The sequence below is a fragment of the Myotis yumanensis genome, unplaced genomic scaffold (assembly GCF_028538775.1).
Source record: "Myotis yumanensis isolate MYYU_CA2020_CCGP unplaced genomic scaffold, mMyoYum1.0.hap1 SCAF_1, whole genome shotgun sequence".
Taxonomy (NCBI): Eukaryota; Metazoa; Chordata; class Mammalia; order Chiroptera; family Vespertilionidae; genus Myotis; species Myotis yumanensis.
This window is the reverse complement of record NW_027223752.1, coordinates 181,153,987-181,172,437: the sequence shown is the minus strand read 5'-3', so window position 1 is coordinate 181,172,437 and position 18,451 is coordinate 181,153,987. Positions and strand designations below refer to the sequence as shown.

Genomic DNA, 18,451 nt, shown 5'->3' with positions numbered 1-18,451 from the left:
TTGACACCTCCAGCTTTAGAGTGACGAGATGCGCCCTCAGTAAGAGTAAGTCTTTATTTTCTACCTGACATATTAGAGAGAGAAGTTTATTTTTACAGAGGTTACACAATCTGATACCTTATTCCCTCTACTTAGCAGTTTACACAACTAGCAGGTACTCCATTAATACTTTCTTTATGAAACATCTCAAATCTAGCCCCAGAGGTTTTCAAGGAATGAGAGAATACTAGTAAAATAAAAAATTATGCCCTGGCCGGTGTGGCTCAGGTGGCTGGGCGTCATTCGTGCACCAAATGGTTGCCAGTTCGATTCCCGGTCAGGGCACGTGCCTGGTTGTGGGTTGGATCCTTGGTAGGGGTGAGTATGGGAGGTAGACGATCGATGTTTCTCTCTCTCTCTCTTCCTTTCTCTCTCAAAATCACTAAAATCATCCATGGGTGAGAATAAAAAAAAAGTTTCTTCATTTAAAATTACTTAATACTACAATCATAAATTAATTTTGCCTCACAGAATTAATGCAATTATCTTAGGATTCAATTTTGTTTATGAGAAAAAGAAGTAACCTGTCAGTTTCAAAGGTCACTAACCAAATACAATTCACTTATTATTTCCTACACAGATTTAATGTCGTATTCTCACTCCTATGGCAATCATTAATCAGAAAAGAATTCTTTGGCCCCAAGGCATTCTTAATATTATGTTACTGAAGTATTCCTATACCAACAGTCTTATGAATTCCACTTAGTAATGGTATTCATAATCAGTTTAGTATTATTTTAGGGTAGAAGATGGGGGCCTAGAGTAAAATAGCAAGATGGTGATTATAGAGAGATGACAAATATGTAAAAGCTCATTTTAATATTTCCAGTTTAAATATTTGAAATTAAAATGGTTAATATTTAAAAGTTTCGTTTTTAAAAAAAATATATTTTTATTGATTTCAGAGAGGAAGGGAGAAGAAGAGAGAGAGATAGAAACATCAATGATGAGAGAGAAGTATTGATTGGCTGCCTCCTACATGCACCCCCCACACTGGGGATCGAGCCCACAACCCAAGCATGTGCCCTTGACCAAAATTGAACTCGGGACCCTTCAGTCTGCAGGCCAAAGATCTTATCCACTGAGCCCAACCGGCTAGTGCTAAAAGTTTAGTTTTAACTGGAAGATGAAATTGTTTAATTGATGAAAGGATTTATTGCACTAACCCTGAAAGAGCTGAAGGAACCGAGGACGCAAGGCCGCGGGGATCACACTCTCGGGCAGCTCCCTCAGGAAGAGCTTTAACAGACTGGCCGCTGCACACACATCGCCGTCCTCCCGGAGCTCCACGGGCACGCCGCTCTCGAACTTCAGGCGCAGCTGCTCCACCACCTTCATGTTGCCATTCACCCTAAAAAGGCCTTCCTGGGTAAGTCCTGGAACAGTGAGGAAATAGAGGTCTCTTACAGATACAAGCTCAAAAGGACAATAACAACAAAAATAATTAACTCTCAGGACAGGATTCTTTGAATACTATATAATAACCAAGTTTCAAATTTTATAAAAATGTTTTCCTAAAATACATCTTATGTCTACAACATACCAACAAAAGAGCATACGTAACTGTTATAAAAGCTGACCTCTAAAAATGATGTTAGAACATATATAACCACAAAACATATACGGTTCTACAAAGAAATTTCATTCATATAATCTTAGATAGTACATAACAGAAACTTACCCTGGGCCCCAATAACAGCTTAGCATTTTGAGAAGAACTATTTAAAAAAAAAAAAATAACATAAAAAAAATAAAAAAAGAAACTTCTCAACTCTATTTGATTATTTTTGTAATAATTTAATTAAGAAGTAGTATTTCTTTAATAATCACTAAATTTAAGGTATAAGACTCTATGAGACTATAAAGTAGTATAAGACAAGATCCTTGCCTTCAGCTAGCAGGTGATATTAGTCTTGGCAGGGGTCAACCGAAAGCTTCATGGAGGAAACCTTTGGCTCCTTTGCATAATTTTTGGCTAAAATATAGGCAAGATAGAAGGGCTGACAGATGTGAAACTACTGTAGTTTAAGTTTCAGGGTCCCTCATTTGTTTGGGTCCTTTCCAGTGCTCTGTCCCTAATTTAGTATTTTTAATTTTGTATTCTTTTTCTTAAGGGGGTCCCAAAAGGATTAAGCAACAGAACACACAAAACTTTGATTTATCCCTGACAAAAAGAACAAATATATGAATTAAGAAGCAGAGACAGGACAGAATAAAGAAAGATAGGCAGATAAAAATGTGGAATGTTTAGGTCAAACAGGGATGGGGTAATAAGTGGAAGAAACGGGATAGGGCCATGAATGCCAAGTTAAAGACTGCAGACTTTATCACTGGAGCACATTTTCAAGTGGGGAGTGGGGGAGCACAGGAGGGGAAGACGATGTAATCAAGGTTTCAGAAAGACCTCCTAGCGAACAAGTAGGGAATGCAGAGGGCAGAGAACTTGCCTTCTGGAAAGCATATTCAACGGTCAGGCAATCAGACAGAACGTATGGTGGGAAGGAAGTGAAAAGTAGAGTATAAAGGTGATTTGGTAACTTAGCACAAAAGGGAAGTAAGGAAGAGTAGGAGTTGAAAGGTAGGGTTTGAAAACAAGAAATCCAGAAAGAAAAGCACTGTCAAGAACAAGGCTAAGTGGGGTAAGGGACGATGGCTAGTTTAGGCAGGAGATGATGACTTTCAGCTCAGTGTGCTGCATTTGAGGAGATGACACACCACTTAAACAAGTGAGTCAGACCATGAAGGAATGTGAGAAGTGTCAGAAGCAATCATTCTAAGAAAGAGTAACTCAAGGACTCAACTTGCCACTCTTCTTTGAGAACCCAGTTGTGAACTTGAGCAATGACATAGCATTAACTCCTATTATAATTATTTAGATGGAAGAGTTTGTTTATATCAGCCCTTACTTCTTTCTCTTACCTGTTAAACTGTCTTGCTCTTTTTGTTTTTGTTAAAATATATTTTATTGATTTCAGAGAGGGAGAGATAGAAACATGAGTGATGAGAGAGAATCATCCACCAGCAGCCTCCCGCATGTCCCCACACTAGGAGTCGAGTCTGCAACTTTGAATGATAGCCTTGCAGGATAGAGTATTTTTGGATGCAGTCCTTTGCTTTGCATCACTTTGTATACTTCATTCCATTCCCTTCTGGCCTGATGTGTTTCTGTTGAGAAATCATTTGATAATCTAATGGGAGATCCTTTGTAGGTTAACTCTCTGTTTCTCTCTTGCAGACTTTATGATTCTCTCTTTGTCGTTAATATTTGCCATTGTAATTAAGATGTGTCTTGGTGTGTGTCTTTTTGGGTTCATCTTGTTTGGGACTATCTGTTCTTGTGTGACTTTTTTCTTCCCCAAATCAGGGAAGTATTCTGTCATTATTTCTTCAAATAGGCTTCCTAATCCTTGCTCCTCTTCTTGTCATTCTGGCACCCTTCTTATCTGTATGTTACTTTGTTTCATGTTGTCCCAAAGCTCCCTTAGGCTCTCTTCCTGCTTTCTAATTTTTTTCTCCAATTGCTGCTTGGATTGGGTGTGTTTTTCTGCCCTATCTTCTAATTCACTAATTCGGTACTCTGCTTCTTATAGTCTACTTCTTATAGTTGAAACCTTCCATCATGGTTTTATTGTAGCTGTATTGCTTTTTATTTCCTCTTAATTCTTACATAAGTTGTTGGTTTTCTCATCCAGCTGGTTTAGGAACTGTATGACCCCTGGTCTGAATTCTTTTTCTGACATATTGCACGCCTCTGTTTCATTTAGTTCCCCTTCTCACGAGTCCTCTTTTTTTTTCATTTGGAGGCTGTTTCTTTATCTCCCCATTTTTGCTCTCACGAAGGGTCCAGGCACCAAGACGTGCAGTGCCTGGGGCCAATGCTGCAGGTTTGGCAGGCAGTGAGTGCAGTCTGAGGCTGGCCAGTGGGACGCACAGTGCCCAGGAACTACGCAGTGGTCTGGTGGGTGGGGGACATACTCTGGGACCCACAGGAGCCCACGTCCAGGGAGGCTGCAGTCCTGGTGTCCGTGGGTCTGCAGCTGAGGTAGCAGGTCTTTGGTCAGAGTGCCTGTAGGGTCTGGGGTGGTGTCTGAGGCCAGTCTGGGTGGTGGTGAGGCTGGACCTCTTCAAGATGGTGTGGTTTCTGTCAGAGCCGGCCCCTCAGGGAGTGATTTCACCAGCCCCCAGAAGTCCTGAAGGATCTAGCTATCCCTAACTCTCTCTCTCTCACACACACACACACCCTACATGTCCACACACTCCCCTTTCGCTCCCTCACTCACTCATACTCTCTTCCTCACTGCCATCCTGCCAGCCGCCATATTCCCTGCCTCTGATATTTCTTTCTGTTTTGTTCTTTCTAAAGAAAAAGGCTCTTTAGAGTCCCCCCCCTGTGTTAAAGGGGCATTTTCCAAACAGGTTTGTTTTGTATCTCTTATTGGATCCCTGCGTGACAAACAGATGGGAGTTTTCATTTTAAGGTCTTTGCACTTAGTTTTCCTGAAACAGACCTGAAATTGTCTTTTCAAAACAATTCCACATGAACCTCAGAAGCTGTTGTGGGATATAGTTGGGTCCTTTTCCTTTGCCTTTCTCCCTTCGTGTTACAAAAATAAAAAACAAAACATAACTGAGGGGAATGGAGGGGAGTGGAGTGGAGGGGAGAAAAAGGATGCTAATTTCTTTGTAATTTCATACACATTTTCTGAACCCTTTATGTATTAATGAGTACTTTGCACTAGGTTAGGTACTAAAGAAATCAACTCTTAGAAAGAAAAAACACTGCCATTATCTTTATGGAATTTGAAGTCTAGTGAGATGTTTATATTTTTGTATTTACATACATATTATTTTGTTCTGAAGAACGTAAATATCAAAAGATGATATGAATTTTAGCTCCAAGTTTTACAAAAATTTGTGAAACCAGAGATGATGTTAAAAATTTTAACAACCAGTATGGCCAAGGCATAATCAGAGGAGATACCGGTCACTCTGTGTGGTATGCAGCTTCTCAAATGGCCCCAATGATCCCCACCACTTGGTATCCACATCCATGGGTAATCTCCACCCCTTGAGTGTGGGCTGGACCTAGTAATTTGCTTTTAACCAACACAATATAGCAAAGCAACGTGATTAGGTTCTAATCTCATTTCTGAATTTAGGTTATAAAGACTTACGGTGTCCATCTTGCTTGCTTGTGTTTCCTCCTCCCCCCCCCCCCACCCCCCACCCCCCCCCCCCGGCTCTTCTTACTTGCTCACTCTGATGAATTGCTGCTATTTATTTTGTTAGCTGCCTTAAGGAGAGGTCCATGTGGCAAGGAACTAAGGGCAGTTTCTGGACAATAGCCAGCGAGGAGGACCTGAAAGCCTCAGGTCTATAGCCCACAAGGAACTGAATCCTGCCAACAGCCATGTAAGTGAGCTTGGAAGTGAACATTTCCCCAGTCAAGTCCTGATAAGCCTGTAGCTTCAGCCAACACCACAACTTCAGCCTTAGAAGAGACCCTATGATAAAAGAAACAGCTGTGCCAGAATTCATGACCAATGTTTATTCCCGTGAGGCAATAAACATTGTTGTTTTACTCTGCTATGTTTGAGGATAATCTATTATTCAGTATCAGACAAAAGGAATGGCACATCATATTAGTTAATGCTGCAGAATATCAGTTACTATTGGAAGACTTTAGCATGTCATTTTTAAAGCTTTCCAGGTCTGTTTCCTATACTCCACAAAGCTTCATCTGTAACACAGAAATGTATACTGGCACCAAGCAGAGCACTCAATAAAGGAGAACCCAATTCCTGGTCAAGGCCCAAATCTTGAAAATTTAGAATTCTGCATCATAGTCCTGTATCTACCCAGCTCCTAAGCTTATTTTTGGCCTAGCGAATGCCCCTTGGGTCAGATTTCACAGACCTTAGGTTTTCTCTTCCAACAAGGTTTTGTGACCCTTCCCTCAGATAAATATACTTCCAGTTACTCCAAAATAACCACCCACTTCCATGAACTGGCCTTGGTTTTCAAGGTTCCTGGTCCCACAGACCTTACTAGTGGAGATAAGTTATAAATGGAAGGAATCTAAGTTAAAATGCTTCTCAACCATTCCTTTCTGTCTCTATTCTATTTATTTGCACAACTCTTTCCCTCAGGAACATCTCTCACCCAAACAACTCTTAGAATATTTAGTAATTTTCAAGCAGGAGAAGTTTACCCCTGGTCATGGCTATATTCACTCTGGAGGGGGTGGGGGTGGGGGTGGGGACGGGACAAAACAGTTTTTTAAAACCCCTTTTGAACTTATATGTAATGCCTATATAAGGCTTACCAGACTAAATAATCTCTAAATTTCCCTACTCTAAATTTTTAGGAAATGACAATCACAACTGAAATGTTCAGAAGGATGAGGTATCTAGAAGGCTTACTGGCATTATTCTCATACATTTCTGAAATTTTGTTAGATTTGATTTCAGGAGATATGGATTAAGCATCATGGAACATCAATTTAATAATGATCATACAACCTAATTAACATCTACACCACTGACAACTACTTTTTGGTATTGAAATATTTATTACAAAATAGTGTGACTATATCATCATTAGAAACTAAACATGCCAGAAGTCAGAATTTGCCTAATTGGAACACTTTGGCCCAGAAAACAGTATAACAATATATAAGCATATCCTGACATCTGGTGGTGAGTGCAGAATCCTACACTACTTAAAATGTCATCATACAGTGTCTTCATGCTAAAGAGAAGGCATCTAGTAACACTGTCAGCAAGACTAGTTATTTTTAAATAGTCTAAAGATGATATACCTCATAAGATTTTCCTTTGAATCTAAAAAAAAGAAAAATGTATTTTTTAAAGTAAAAAAGTTTGTTTGATATAGGCCTTAATAAACCTCTTCTGTCCCAAATTCCTTTATAGTAAGAGTTCCCCTTGTGTCAAGTTGTTAAATGTCTGTACTTAAACAACAAACTATGACTACAGCATCTACCATTGGTTAAATTACTATGACTAATCTCCCTATATCCCATACCTGATAGAGTGCCTACTCACCACTGTATAATGAGTACTTGCTGACTTGAAAAAAGCTACAAAATAATTAATAAAACCACTAGAAGTATCTTGCCCTCAAACGTATACCACCCTTCAAACTTACACAGGCTCTTTGGTTTACTAACATGATAATTTCAAAGGAATAAGGGGCTCCTGGTTGTCTAAGTATTAATGAACTATACAACCTTTTGAAATGATGGGTAGATAACCTCCCCTAGCTTGCCAGCCAAGATTCTGATTCAGTAGACCAGAGGTACCGCCCATGCAAAAGATTCCACTAGTGATTCTATTTCTTTTCTTTTTTTTTTTTTTTTATGTGCCTCAGGCATGAAACAGCTCTGGCCATTGACACAGGCATCAAGCTAGGATGAACTAAGGACTGTACATCTGCTTTGCCCCTGACTGATATAAGAGCAACACCACCAATCAGGTGTCTCCTTGCCCATTGCCAGGGGGTTAGTGATTCTATTTCACATCCCTACTTAATAATGACTGATTTTGCCCACTAAAACATTTAGTTTGAATGACCTGAACATACCCTATTAGAGAGTAACTAAGAACAAGCTAAGGGGAAGAAGAAAACCAATCTCTAATTCAAATTTTACCCAAATTTTCTTATTTTGATGATGTGAATATAAACTGGTTCAACTCTTCTAGAGTTAGATATAAATACATATATCCTTTGACCCAGAAGTCCACTTCTAGAAAGTTAGTCTATGACCGTGGTCGGCAAACTGCGGCTCGCAAGCCACTTGCGGCTCTTTGGCCCTTTGAGTGTGGCTCTTCCTAAGCCTTAGGAGTACCCTAATTAAGTTAATAACAATGTACCTACCTATATAGTTTAAGTTTAAAAAATTTGGCTCTCAAAAGAAATTTCAATTGTTGTACTGTTGATATTTGGCTCTGTTGACTAATGAGTTTGCCGACAACTGGTCTATGAGAACACTCACAGTGCTTGAAATGACACACTAAAAAAGAATAAGCCACGTTGCCAAAGAAAATAATAAAATGTAAGTGTAAAGAAATTTCCATATATGCCAAAAAGTTTTTTTAAGTCACTGAATCTTTGTAGACAGCAAAAGACGGGCAAGAATCAGTGCCCAAACATGGTGGCCCACAGGACTGGAGGTAGGAAGAGAGTGTGACACAGTAAAGAAGTGAGGGAGGTGTCTGTGGATGTGTGTGGGTGAGGGAGGGACAGATAGCTATCTCAGGAGTTCCAGGGACTGGCAGATAGAGCTCTTCTAAAAGGGGAATCCCAGCTGCCACCGTGGGCACTGCCAGGGCAGCTTGGCTTTGACAGAGAACCCACACCATCTTGAAGAGGGGAGCAACGGAGGCCAGGAGTGCTGCAACACCAACATCCAGACCAACCTCGGACAGCACCCCTGAACCTGTGCAAGGAGCTGCTTGCCATCTATAAGCCACATGGAATCACAGTGAGCAGTGCAGTGCCATGACGTGGGTCCTAGATGTGTGCAGTGAGAGCGCACCGCACAAGAGAGACCGCTGAGCTGTGCCTCCTAGCCAGAGCCCAGACCCAGTGTTCCAGGATCCTGTGCTTCAGGTCCCCGTGCTGTGAGTGCAAGCCACGGGCACCCCACTCCCCACTCCGTGACTGAGCCCAATGCAGAACCGCAGCCGGGTGCGTGTTACACCCCTGCCCACACAGAGCCCTTGCCCAGCGAGCACCCTACCCCTGGCACAGACAGAGCGCGCTCCATCAGCACAGACAGACCTTTTGGCTGGTACGCACCCCGCACCCCACACAGACAGAGCCGCAGCCCAGTGTGTGCTACGCCCCCGGCACAGACAGAGCCTTGGGCCAGTGGTGCTCTGATACCAGCACAAACAGAAGCTTCAGCTGGTGAGCACCCTGCACCCCGCACAGTCACAGCCACAGCCCAGTGTGTGCTACGCCCCAGCCCAGACAAAACCTTTGGTCTGTGTGTGCTCTGCACCCAGCACAGACAGAGCTGTCACCTGGAGCACACCCTACCCCCAGCCCGGGTCAGAGCTGCTGGTGTGACCTGGTGTGCTCAGCCAGAGGTCACAGGACCACACTGCCAAGTGCACTGCCAGAGGGACCCAGGGTACCATCCAGCCTTAGCAGCTGGATCTGCAAAATGCATGCCAGAGGCTTCACAGAGAGTCGTACGCCAGAGAACTGTGTACGTGCCCTCGCCAACCCTGAGAAACGGATAAATGAGGGACCAGAACCATGTGAGAAGGGTGTACAATTCAGAGCTGAGGCAATAAAGGTGTGAAACTCAAGGCAGACCCAGCCCCTGGGGCTAGCAAGTCCAGCACCATTGGACTGCTACGGGCTTCAACCCCTGAGACCCCAAGCAGTGAGTCCAGGGCCAGAAAGAGAGAGTAAAAATGGGGAGACAAAGAAACAACGCCCAAAGGAAAGAAAAGGAGACAACACTTTTTTAAAAGGAACTAAATGAAATGAAAGAATGCAATATGTCAGAAAAAGAATTCAGAATAAGGGCCATACAGTTCATAAAGCGGATGGATGAGAAAATGAACAACTTATGTGAGAATAAAGAGGAAATAAAAAGCAATACAGCTACAATAAAAAAAACAAAATGGAAGATTTCAATGGTACACTGTAAGAAGTGGCCCCACCCCATAATAAAGAAACAGAATTTCTGGAGGATGAGGCCCAGAAATCAGGATTTTAAAAAGATTCCCTGGTGATTCTAATGTGCAGCCAAGGTTGAGAACCACTGTTATAGAAGAACAAATGCAAGGTGCTTCTCAAGCATTTGCAATGAAGGGTTCTTCTTTGCAGGGGGAGTGGCCTTGTAATCATGGGAAGATATGGGGGCTGAAGCAAACTGCAAAAGTTCAGAAATTCTTTGAACTTTCAAGTTAACTTTTAAAACTCCTCCAAAATTTTAAACTCTATTCTGTAATTAGTCTAGTTTTGTACAGAAAGGCTTTTTCAGTATAGAAAATGATGAATATTCCAAGTTCTCCCTTGGAATATTTCCCTCCCAAATCTTTTAGAGTGTATTGATATTTATTATATAGTTGGCCATTCTCTTATCATACTGCTGTAGCTTGAAAGCATGTAGGGAACATGAAATAATTTTTTCAAATTATCCAGGTTTTAAATAAAATTATAACCATAAGGCAAAATAGCTTTCAAAAATGAAGAGATATAATTTATCTTTTTATCATGCAATGTACTATGTTACTCTTCAATGGTTTTACATGCTTAATTTTATCACTTCAAAAGTAAGTAACACCTCAAAGTAGGCTACACATACTACTTTTTTAGGAAGGCAATCAAGGTATCCAATGAATTCATGATTGACCTCAGCTGACAGAAACCAAAAAGAGTTCTCTCTTCCTTTAAAATGTATTGACTATCAATTGAACTATTAGTATCAGAAAAGTGTATTTCAGCACTTAAAACTAGAAATCATTCCAAACTAGAAACCTCAATAATTAAAGTGATTGTTCATAGTAACTACTTAATGTTTTATGTGAGAACTGTGGAAACCATAGTTAAAACAAGACTTGACTTACCATTCTTCGTCAAGTACTCCACTATATTCCCCACTATAGCTGGAATGCCATTCACAGTGAGTCCCTGCTGTTGAAGGTCTTGGAGGCTGACGCCAAATAACTTCTTATAGGTAGAATTCTTCTGCTCACTTAGTGGCACTGCCACTATCTTTTTCATGTCTTCTTTCAGCCGAACTGTAGCTTTACTTTGCTTAAAAGAGCGTAAGAAAAAAGAGCAGTCAGTCATTTTTACCACAGGAGGTTGCATGGTTACAACACAAACACCTGAATTAAAATGTAAGTGTTTGAAAACATATAGCAATAGTCTTCACTTATTTTTACTCCCACTCAAAATCTCTAACATCTCTCATGTGTTGCTCAGTGTTACAAATGGCTTAGTGTTACCACTGACATCACGGTTAAAAGGAGTGAAAAATAATGAGAAACCTAAAGCCATAACATAACTGTAGCTAAGGGAGGGAGCAATACAGTGCAGTATCTAAGATACATATATTACTACAGTAACACAGGGTTGTGACTGGTTAAAAGGTAAATAAAACATTTATACGAACATTGAAACTTCATGCAGATCCTGAAATAATAAAGGTTTTTTAAAGACAAAAATTTATCTAGATGTTATTTTAAGGTAGCTTTAATTTGCAATGTTAGGATAGATATGTATATAAAATATAAAAATGTGGAGTAAACATTTATTCTCCTGACTTGATTATACCTGTGAAGAGCTCAACAATATTTTAAGTTACATAAAATCAACTCAATTCTCTTTGAGGTTCAAAAGGCCACATCTCTGAAACAGCATCATTTTAGGTAGTCACGATTTTAAAAATTCCAGCAAGACTGTTCATATTATAAATATAAAATGCAATTTACATTCAATTAATTCAAGTTACCAATACACAAAAATTCTTACAAATGTATTTTTTCCTCTTAGTAGAAATTCGTCCCCCAAGGAACTGTCACAAGAGATAAATATTAACATGGTTTAATATAACTAAGTGATCTTTTAAAAGCATGTGCATCTATAAGTCTACACACTGAGAAGAAAGATGGCAAAATGCAAACAATTTTATTTGGGGACAGATAGCAGATTGGAGGAAACTCACTTTTTAAGAATGAATGTAGCAACTAATGAAAGTATTATAAAGATTATGTAGCTGTGGCATTCTAAAAGTAGAAATATTACTTCCATTTTAGAGTTGAGGAAGCAAAGATCAGAGTGTTAAGTAATTTGGTAAAAGTCACAAAACTAGTAAGAGTTTCATCCTATTCTAAGTGCATGTTCCTCTCCCTTATTTAGATTTACATTAATGTTATAGGGCAGTTGGTGTATAATTATAGTAACAATAGAGGCCTGGTGCACGAAATCTGTGCACGGCGGGGGAGGGGTGAAGGTCCCCTCAGCCCAGCCTGCACCCTCTCCAATCCAGGATCCCTCTCACAATCCAGGACCGCTGCCTCCTAACTGCTCACCTGCATGTCAGCCTGATCACCCCTAACTGCCTCTGCCTGCCGGCCTGATCACCCCTAACTGCCCCCCCTGCTGGCCTGGTCACCCCCAGCCGTCCCCCCACTGCCGGCCTGGTCGCCCTCAACTGCTCCCCTCTGCTGGCCTGGCTGCCCCACGCAGCCTACTGTTCAGTCGTTTGGTTGTCCCTCACTAACCCCCATGCCAGCTTGGTCGCCCCACGCAGCCTGCTGGTCATTACTGTTACTGTGATGGCATCCTGGACAATTTGCATATCCCTGTATTATTAGTATAGATAGTACGATAAATGCTGTATATGACCCAAGACCATTATACAAAGTTAATTCTACAACCCTGATTTTGAGTTGGCTCCCTGTAATCTCAATTTGATTTTGAATCTTACACTCTGAAGGATCAGACCAACTTTCCTTGAAATATCTGCATCTTTTAAGAGGTCATATTTGAAAGCCAGATTTCTCTTGTGAAAACTAAACAAATATAAAGTTACAATATTCATTTAGTATATATTAATATTATAAATATGGGATAGTGTTAGCTACTATAGAGCAGTAGTAGAGTAAGAACTATTTTCTCAGTTATCAAGGAAATTATGCATTTATTAATCAAGCCAAATTTGTAACAGCTAACAATATTTTTTCTTGTGGGTTTAAAAATACTTTAATCTCCTTCAACTGACCACATGGAAAATTTTAGTCAATCAGGTATATCTGGTGAGTAAGTAGCCAAAAATAATCAGTATTAATGAAACTTTGAATATTAGTCTCAAATGTAGAATTAAAAACAGCTCACAGCCCTAGCTAGTATGGTTCAGTGGACAGAGTATGGGCCCAAGGACTGAAGGATCCTGGGTTTAATTCTAGTCAAGGGAATGCACCTCCATTGCAGGAATGATCCCGGCCCTGGTTGGGGAGTGCATGCAGAGGCAACCAATCGATGTCTCACATAAATGTGTCTCTCTCTGTCTCTCCTCTCCTTCTACTCGCTCTAAAAAGAATGATAATTACAGGTCAATATCCCTCATGAACATATATGCCAAAATCCTCAACAAAATTCTAGCAAATCGGATCCAGCATTTTATCAGAAAGATCACACACCATGACCAAGTAACATTTATCCCAGGGATGCAAGGATGGTACAATATCCGCAAATCAATAAACGTGATACATCACGTAAACAAATTGAGAGATAAAAATCACATAGTCATATCAAATTGACGCAGAAAAAGCATTTGACAAAATCCAACACCCTTGATTGATAAAAACTCTCAGCAAGGTGGGAATAGAATGATCATACCTCAACATAATAAAAGCCATATATGACAAACCCACAGCCAACATCATACTCAATGGACAAAAACTAACACCATTTCCCCTAAGAACAGGAAAAGACAGGGATACCCACTCTCACCACTCCTGTTCAACATAGTACTGGAAGTATTAGCCATTGCAATTAGACAAGAAGGGGAAATAAAAGGTATTCACATTGGAAAAGATGTAAAACTGTCATTATTCGCAGATGACATGATACTGTACATAGAAAACCCTAAAGCAGGGGGTCCTCAAACTTTTCAAACAGGGGGCCAGTTCACTGTCCCTCAGACCGTTGGAGGGCCGGACTATAGTTAAAAAAAAACTATGAACAAATTCCTATGCACACTGCACATCTTATTTTGAAGTAAAAAACCAAAACGGGAACAAATACAATATTTGTATTTGCATGTGGCCCGCGGGCCGTAGTTTGAGGACCCCTGCCCTAAAGACTCCATCAAAAAATTATTAGACTTAATAAATGAATTTGGCAATGTAGCAGGATACAAAATTAATGCCAAGGAACCTATGCATTTTCATACACAAATAGTGAACTTACAGAGAGATTAAAAAAAAATACCACTTACCATTGCAGCAAAAAAAAAAAAAAAAAAAATTAATATACCAAGGAATAAACTTAACTAAGGAGGTAAAAGGCCTGTACTCAGAAAACTACAGGACACTAAAAAAAGAGATAGAGGAAGACATAAACAGATGGAAGAACATACCGTGTTCATGGATTGGTAGAATCCACATCATTAAAATGTCCATACTACACAAAGCAATCTATAGATTCAATGCAATCCCCATTAAAATATCAACGGTATATTTCACAGATCTAGAATGAACTCTCCAAAAATTCATATGGAATAAAAAAAGAGCTCAAATAGCTGCAGCAATCCTGAGAAAGAAGGACAAAGTAGGTGGGATCTCAACACCAGATATCAAGCTGTATTACAAAGCCACGTTCTCAAAAGTGGCTGGTACTGGCACAAGAACAGATATATAGACCAATGGAATAGAGAACCCAGAAATCGACCCAAACCACTATGCTCAATTAATATTTGATAAAGGAGGCAAGAGCATACAACGGAGTCAAGATAGTTTCTTCAATAAATGGTGTTGGGAAAACTGAACAGATATATGCAAAAAAAATGAAACTAGACCAGCAACTTACACCATACACAAAAATAAACTGAAAATGAATAAAGGACTTAAACCTAAGATGGGAAACTATAAAATTAGAGGAATCCGGGAGACCATGGCGGGGCGGTGATCGCCGGGGCCGTGCTGGGGGCGCTCCTCTGGGGCTGCGGGCTGGCGCTGCAGGGCGGGATGCTGTACCCCCGGGAGAGCGCGTCGCGGGAGTGCAAGGACCTCGATGGCCTCTGGAAGTTCCGCGCCGACTTCTCCGAAAATCGGTTCCGGGGCTTCGAGCAGCAGTGGTACCGGTCGCCGCTGAGGGAGTCGGGTCCCACCTTGGACATGCCTGTTCCCTCCAGCTTCAATGATGTGGGCCAGGATGGGCAGCTGCGTGGCTTTGTCGGCTGGGTGTGGTATGAACGAGTGGCAACACTGCCCCAGCGATGGACCCAGGACCTGAGCACAAGAGTGGTGCTGAGGATTGGCAGCGCCCACTACTATGCCATTGTGTGGGTGAATGGGGTCCATGTGGCAGAGCATGAGGGGGGCCACCTTCCGTTCGAGGCTGACATCAGCAAGCTGGTCCAGAGTGGGCCCCTGTCCTCCTGCCGCATCACCATCGCCATCAACAACACACTCGCCCCCCACACCCTGCCGCCAGGGACCATCCTCTACCGGACGGATACCTCCATGTACCCCAACCGTTACTTTGTCCAGAGCACAAACTTTGACTTCTTCAACTACGCGGGACTGCACCGGCCGGTGGTCCTCTATACCATGCCCACCACCTACATTGATGACATCGACGTCACCACCAGCGTGGACCAAAACACTGGGCTGGTGCACTACCAGATTTCCACCCAGGGCAGTGAACACTTCCAGCTGGAAGTGTACCTTCAGGATGAGGAAGGCAATATTGTGGCCCGGGGGACTGGAGGCCGCGGCCAGCTGCAGGTGCCCAATGCCCACCTCTGGTGGCCATACCTGATGCATGAGCACCCTGCCTACCTGTACTCATTGGAGGTGAGGCTGACTGTTCAGACAGCAGCCGGGTCCATGTCTGACTTCTACACTCTCCCGGTGGGGATTCGCACCGTGGCTGTCACAAAGAACCAGTTCCTCATTAACGGGAAACCTTTCTATTTCCATGGGGTCAACAAGCATGAGGATTCAGACATCCGAGGGAGGGACTTCGACTGGCCACTGCTGATGAAGGACTTCAACTTGCTTCTCTGGCTTGGTGCCAACGCCTTCCGTACCAGCCACTACCCCTATGCGGAGGAGGTGATGCAGCTCTGTGACCAGTATGGGATCGTGGTCATTGATGAGAGCCCTGGCGTGGGCATCAAGCTAAGCCAGAGCTACAGCAACCAGTCTCTGCAGCACCACCTTGAGGTGATGGAGGAGCTGGTGCGCAGGGACAAGAATCACCCAGCTGTTGTGATGTGGTCTGTGGCCAATGAGCCCACTTCCTTCCTGGAACCTGCAGGTTACTACTTCAAGACGCTGATTGCTCACACCAAAGCCTTGGACCCCTCCCGGCCCGTGACCTTTGTGACCAACTCCAAATATGACACAGACCTCGGGGCACCGTACGTGGATGTCATCTGTGTGAACAGCTACTTGTCCTGGTATCATGACTACGGGCACCTGGAGGTGATTCAGCTGCAGCTGGCCACCCAGTTTGAGAACTGGTACAGGACCTATCAGAAGCCGATTATTCAGAGCGAGTATGGGGCGGAAGCCATCACAGGGCTTCACCAGGATCCACCTCTGATGTTCAGTGAAGAGTACCAGAAAAGTCTGCTCGAGCAGTATCATTTGGTTCTGGATCAAAAATGCAAAGAATATGTGGTTGGAGAGCTCATCTGGAATTTTGCCGATTTTATGACTGACCAATCACCGGAGAGAGTAATAGGAAATAAAAAGGGGATCTTCACTCGCCAGAGACAACCAAAAGGTGCAGCATTCCTCTTGCGAGAGAGATACTGGAAACTTGCCAACGAGACTGGGTACCACCCGGCAGCTGAGAAGCCACCGTATCTGGTAAATAGCCCGTTTACCTGGTAACCCAAGAACTGTCTCTTGGTTGACACCAGCTGTCAGCCCCTCCTTCCCAGGTGAGGGCAGTGGCTACCGCCGACAAAGTGCCTCCTGGCCTATGTGTGGCATCAGGAGAGTTTCTGGTCTGGATTTTATAGTCATTTGCTAGAAGGGAACATTAGAGGTGAAAATAAAGGATTTTCTAATACTGGGGAAAAAAAAAAATTAGAGGAATCCACAGGCAGCAAAATCTCAGACATATGCCAAAGCAGTATCTTCACCGATACAGCTCCTAGGGCAATGGAAACTAAGGAGAAAATAAACTAATGGGACTACATCAAAATAAAAAGCTGCTACACAGCAAAAGAAACCATCTACAAAACAACAAGAAAGCCCACTACATGGGAGAACATATTTGCCAATGATATCTCTGATAAGGGTTTAATCTCCAACATTTACAGGGAACTCATAAAACTTAACAAAAGGAAGATAAACAACCCAATCAAAAAATGGGCAACGGACCTAAATAGACACTTTTTGAAAGAGGACATACATAAGGCTGAGAGACATAAGAGAACATGTTCAAAGTCACTAATCATCCGAGAGATGCAAATCAAAACGACAATGACGTACCATCTCACACCTGTCAGAATGGCTATCATCAACAAATCAAAAAACGACAAGTGCTGGTGAGGATGTGGAGAAAGAGGAACCCTCGTTCACTGCTGGTGGGAATGCAGACTGGTGCAGCCACTGTGGAGAACAGTATGGAGTTTCCTCAAAAAACTAAAAATGGAACTTCCATTTGACCCAGTGATTCCACTTCTAGGAATATATCCCAAGAAACCAGAAACACCAATCAGAAAGGATATATGCATCCCTATGTTCATAGCAGCACAATTTACAATAGCTAAGATTTGGAAACAGCCTAAGTGCCCATCAGCATATGAATGAATTAAAAAACTTTGGCACATCTACACAATGGAATACTATGCTGCTGTAAAAAGGAAGGAACTCTTACCATTTGCAACAGCATGGATGGAGCTGGAGAGCATTATGCTAAGTGAAATAAGTCAGTCAGAGAAAGATAAATATCACATGCTCTCACTCATTTGTGGATTATAATGAACAACGTAAACCGATGAACAAAAACAGATGTAGAGATGGAGAAGCATCGATCAGATGCTCAAAACTCGGAGGGAAAGCGGGGGGGGGGGGGGGGGGGGGCGGGGTGAGGGGGAAAGATCAACCAAAGGACTTGTATGCTTGCATATAAGAATAAGTGATGGATGTGGACGACAGGGGCTGAGGGCAGGATGAGGGGGATGAGGGGACATTGGTGGGATAAGGACACATTTGTAATATCTTATTCAATAAAGGGAAAAATTTTAAAAAATCAAAATAAATGAATAAATCTAAAAAAAAAAAGGGGGGGCAACGGACCTAAATAGACACTTTTCAAAAGAGGATATAAGGAAGGCCAAGTGACAAATGAAAACATGCTCAAAGTCACTAATCAACCGAGAGATGCAAATCAAAACAACAATGAGGTACCATCTCACACCTGTCACAATGGCTATCATCAACAAATCAACAAATGACAGGTGCTGGCGAGGATACGGAGAAAAAGGAACCCTTGTGCACTGCTCGTGGGAATGCAGACTGGTGCAGCCACTGTGGAGAACAGTATGGAGTTTCCTCAAAAAAAAAACTAAAAATGGAACTCCCATTTGATCCAGTGATCCCATTTCTAGGAATATATCCCAAGAAACTAGAAACACCAATCAGAAAGGATATATGCACCCCATGTTCATAGCAGCACAATT

At 42.1% G+C, this 18,451-nt stretch overlaps 2 protein-coding genes and 1 pseudogene across 8 annotated transcripts in view; 1 reads left to right on the top strand and 2 right to left on the bottom strand.

Moving 5' to 3' along the window:
- FAM13A (family with sequence similarity 13 member A) overlaps positions 1-18,451 on the bottom strand; it is a 273,179-nt gene that overhangs the window by 224,484 nt on the left and 30,244 nt on the right. For 2 of the 6 annotated variants that reach the window (XM_070392801.1, XM_070392775.1), the window contains exons 2-3: positions 10,647-10,836; positions 1,206-1,415 (exon numbers count right to left, since the gene is read on the bottom strand). In XM_070392801.1, coding sequence (XP_070248902.1) covers positions 1,206-1,415; positions 10,647-10,803 — 367 coding nt within the window. In that variant the 5' untranslated portion in view covers positions 10,804-10,836. Of the gene's footprint in view, positions 1-1,205; positions 1,416-10,646; positions 11,001-18,451 lie in introns of those variants that run through there. The other 4 variants (XM_070392768.1, XM_070392784.1, XM_070392793.1 and 1 more) reach the window with 3 other exon arrangements.
- On the bottom strand, positions 7,416-7,560 carry LOC139001435 (small nucleolar RNA SNORA48; annotated as a pseudogene).
- LOC139006619 (beta-glucuronidase-like) lies at positions 14,843-16,720 on the top strand. Of its 2 annotated transcripts, XM_070409053.1 has the most exons (2): positions 15,007-15,086; positions 15,412-16,720. In XM_070409053.1, exons 1-2 carry the CDS (start codon positions 15,026-15,028, stop codon positions 16,650-16,652), a joined length of 1,302 nt encoding a protein of 433 aa, XP_070265154.1. In that variant the 5' UTR covers positions 15,007-15,025; the 3' UTR covers positions 16,653-16,720. The 2 variants fall into 2 exon arrangements, with proteins under 2 accessions (XP_070265146.1, XP_070265154.1); XM_070409045.1 differs by having other exon boundaries at positions 14,843-16,720.

Bases quoted from the DNA above. Each gene is read 5' to 3' on its own strand.
- LOC139006619 (XM_070409045.1), top strand. From the start codon at position 14,925: ATGCCTGTTCCCTCCAGCTTCAATGATGTGGGCCAGGATGGGCAGCTG.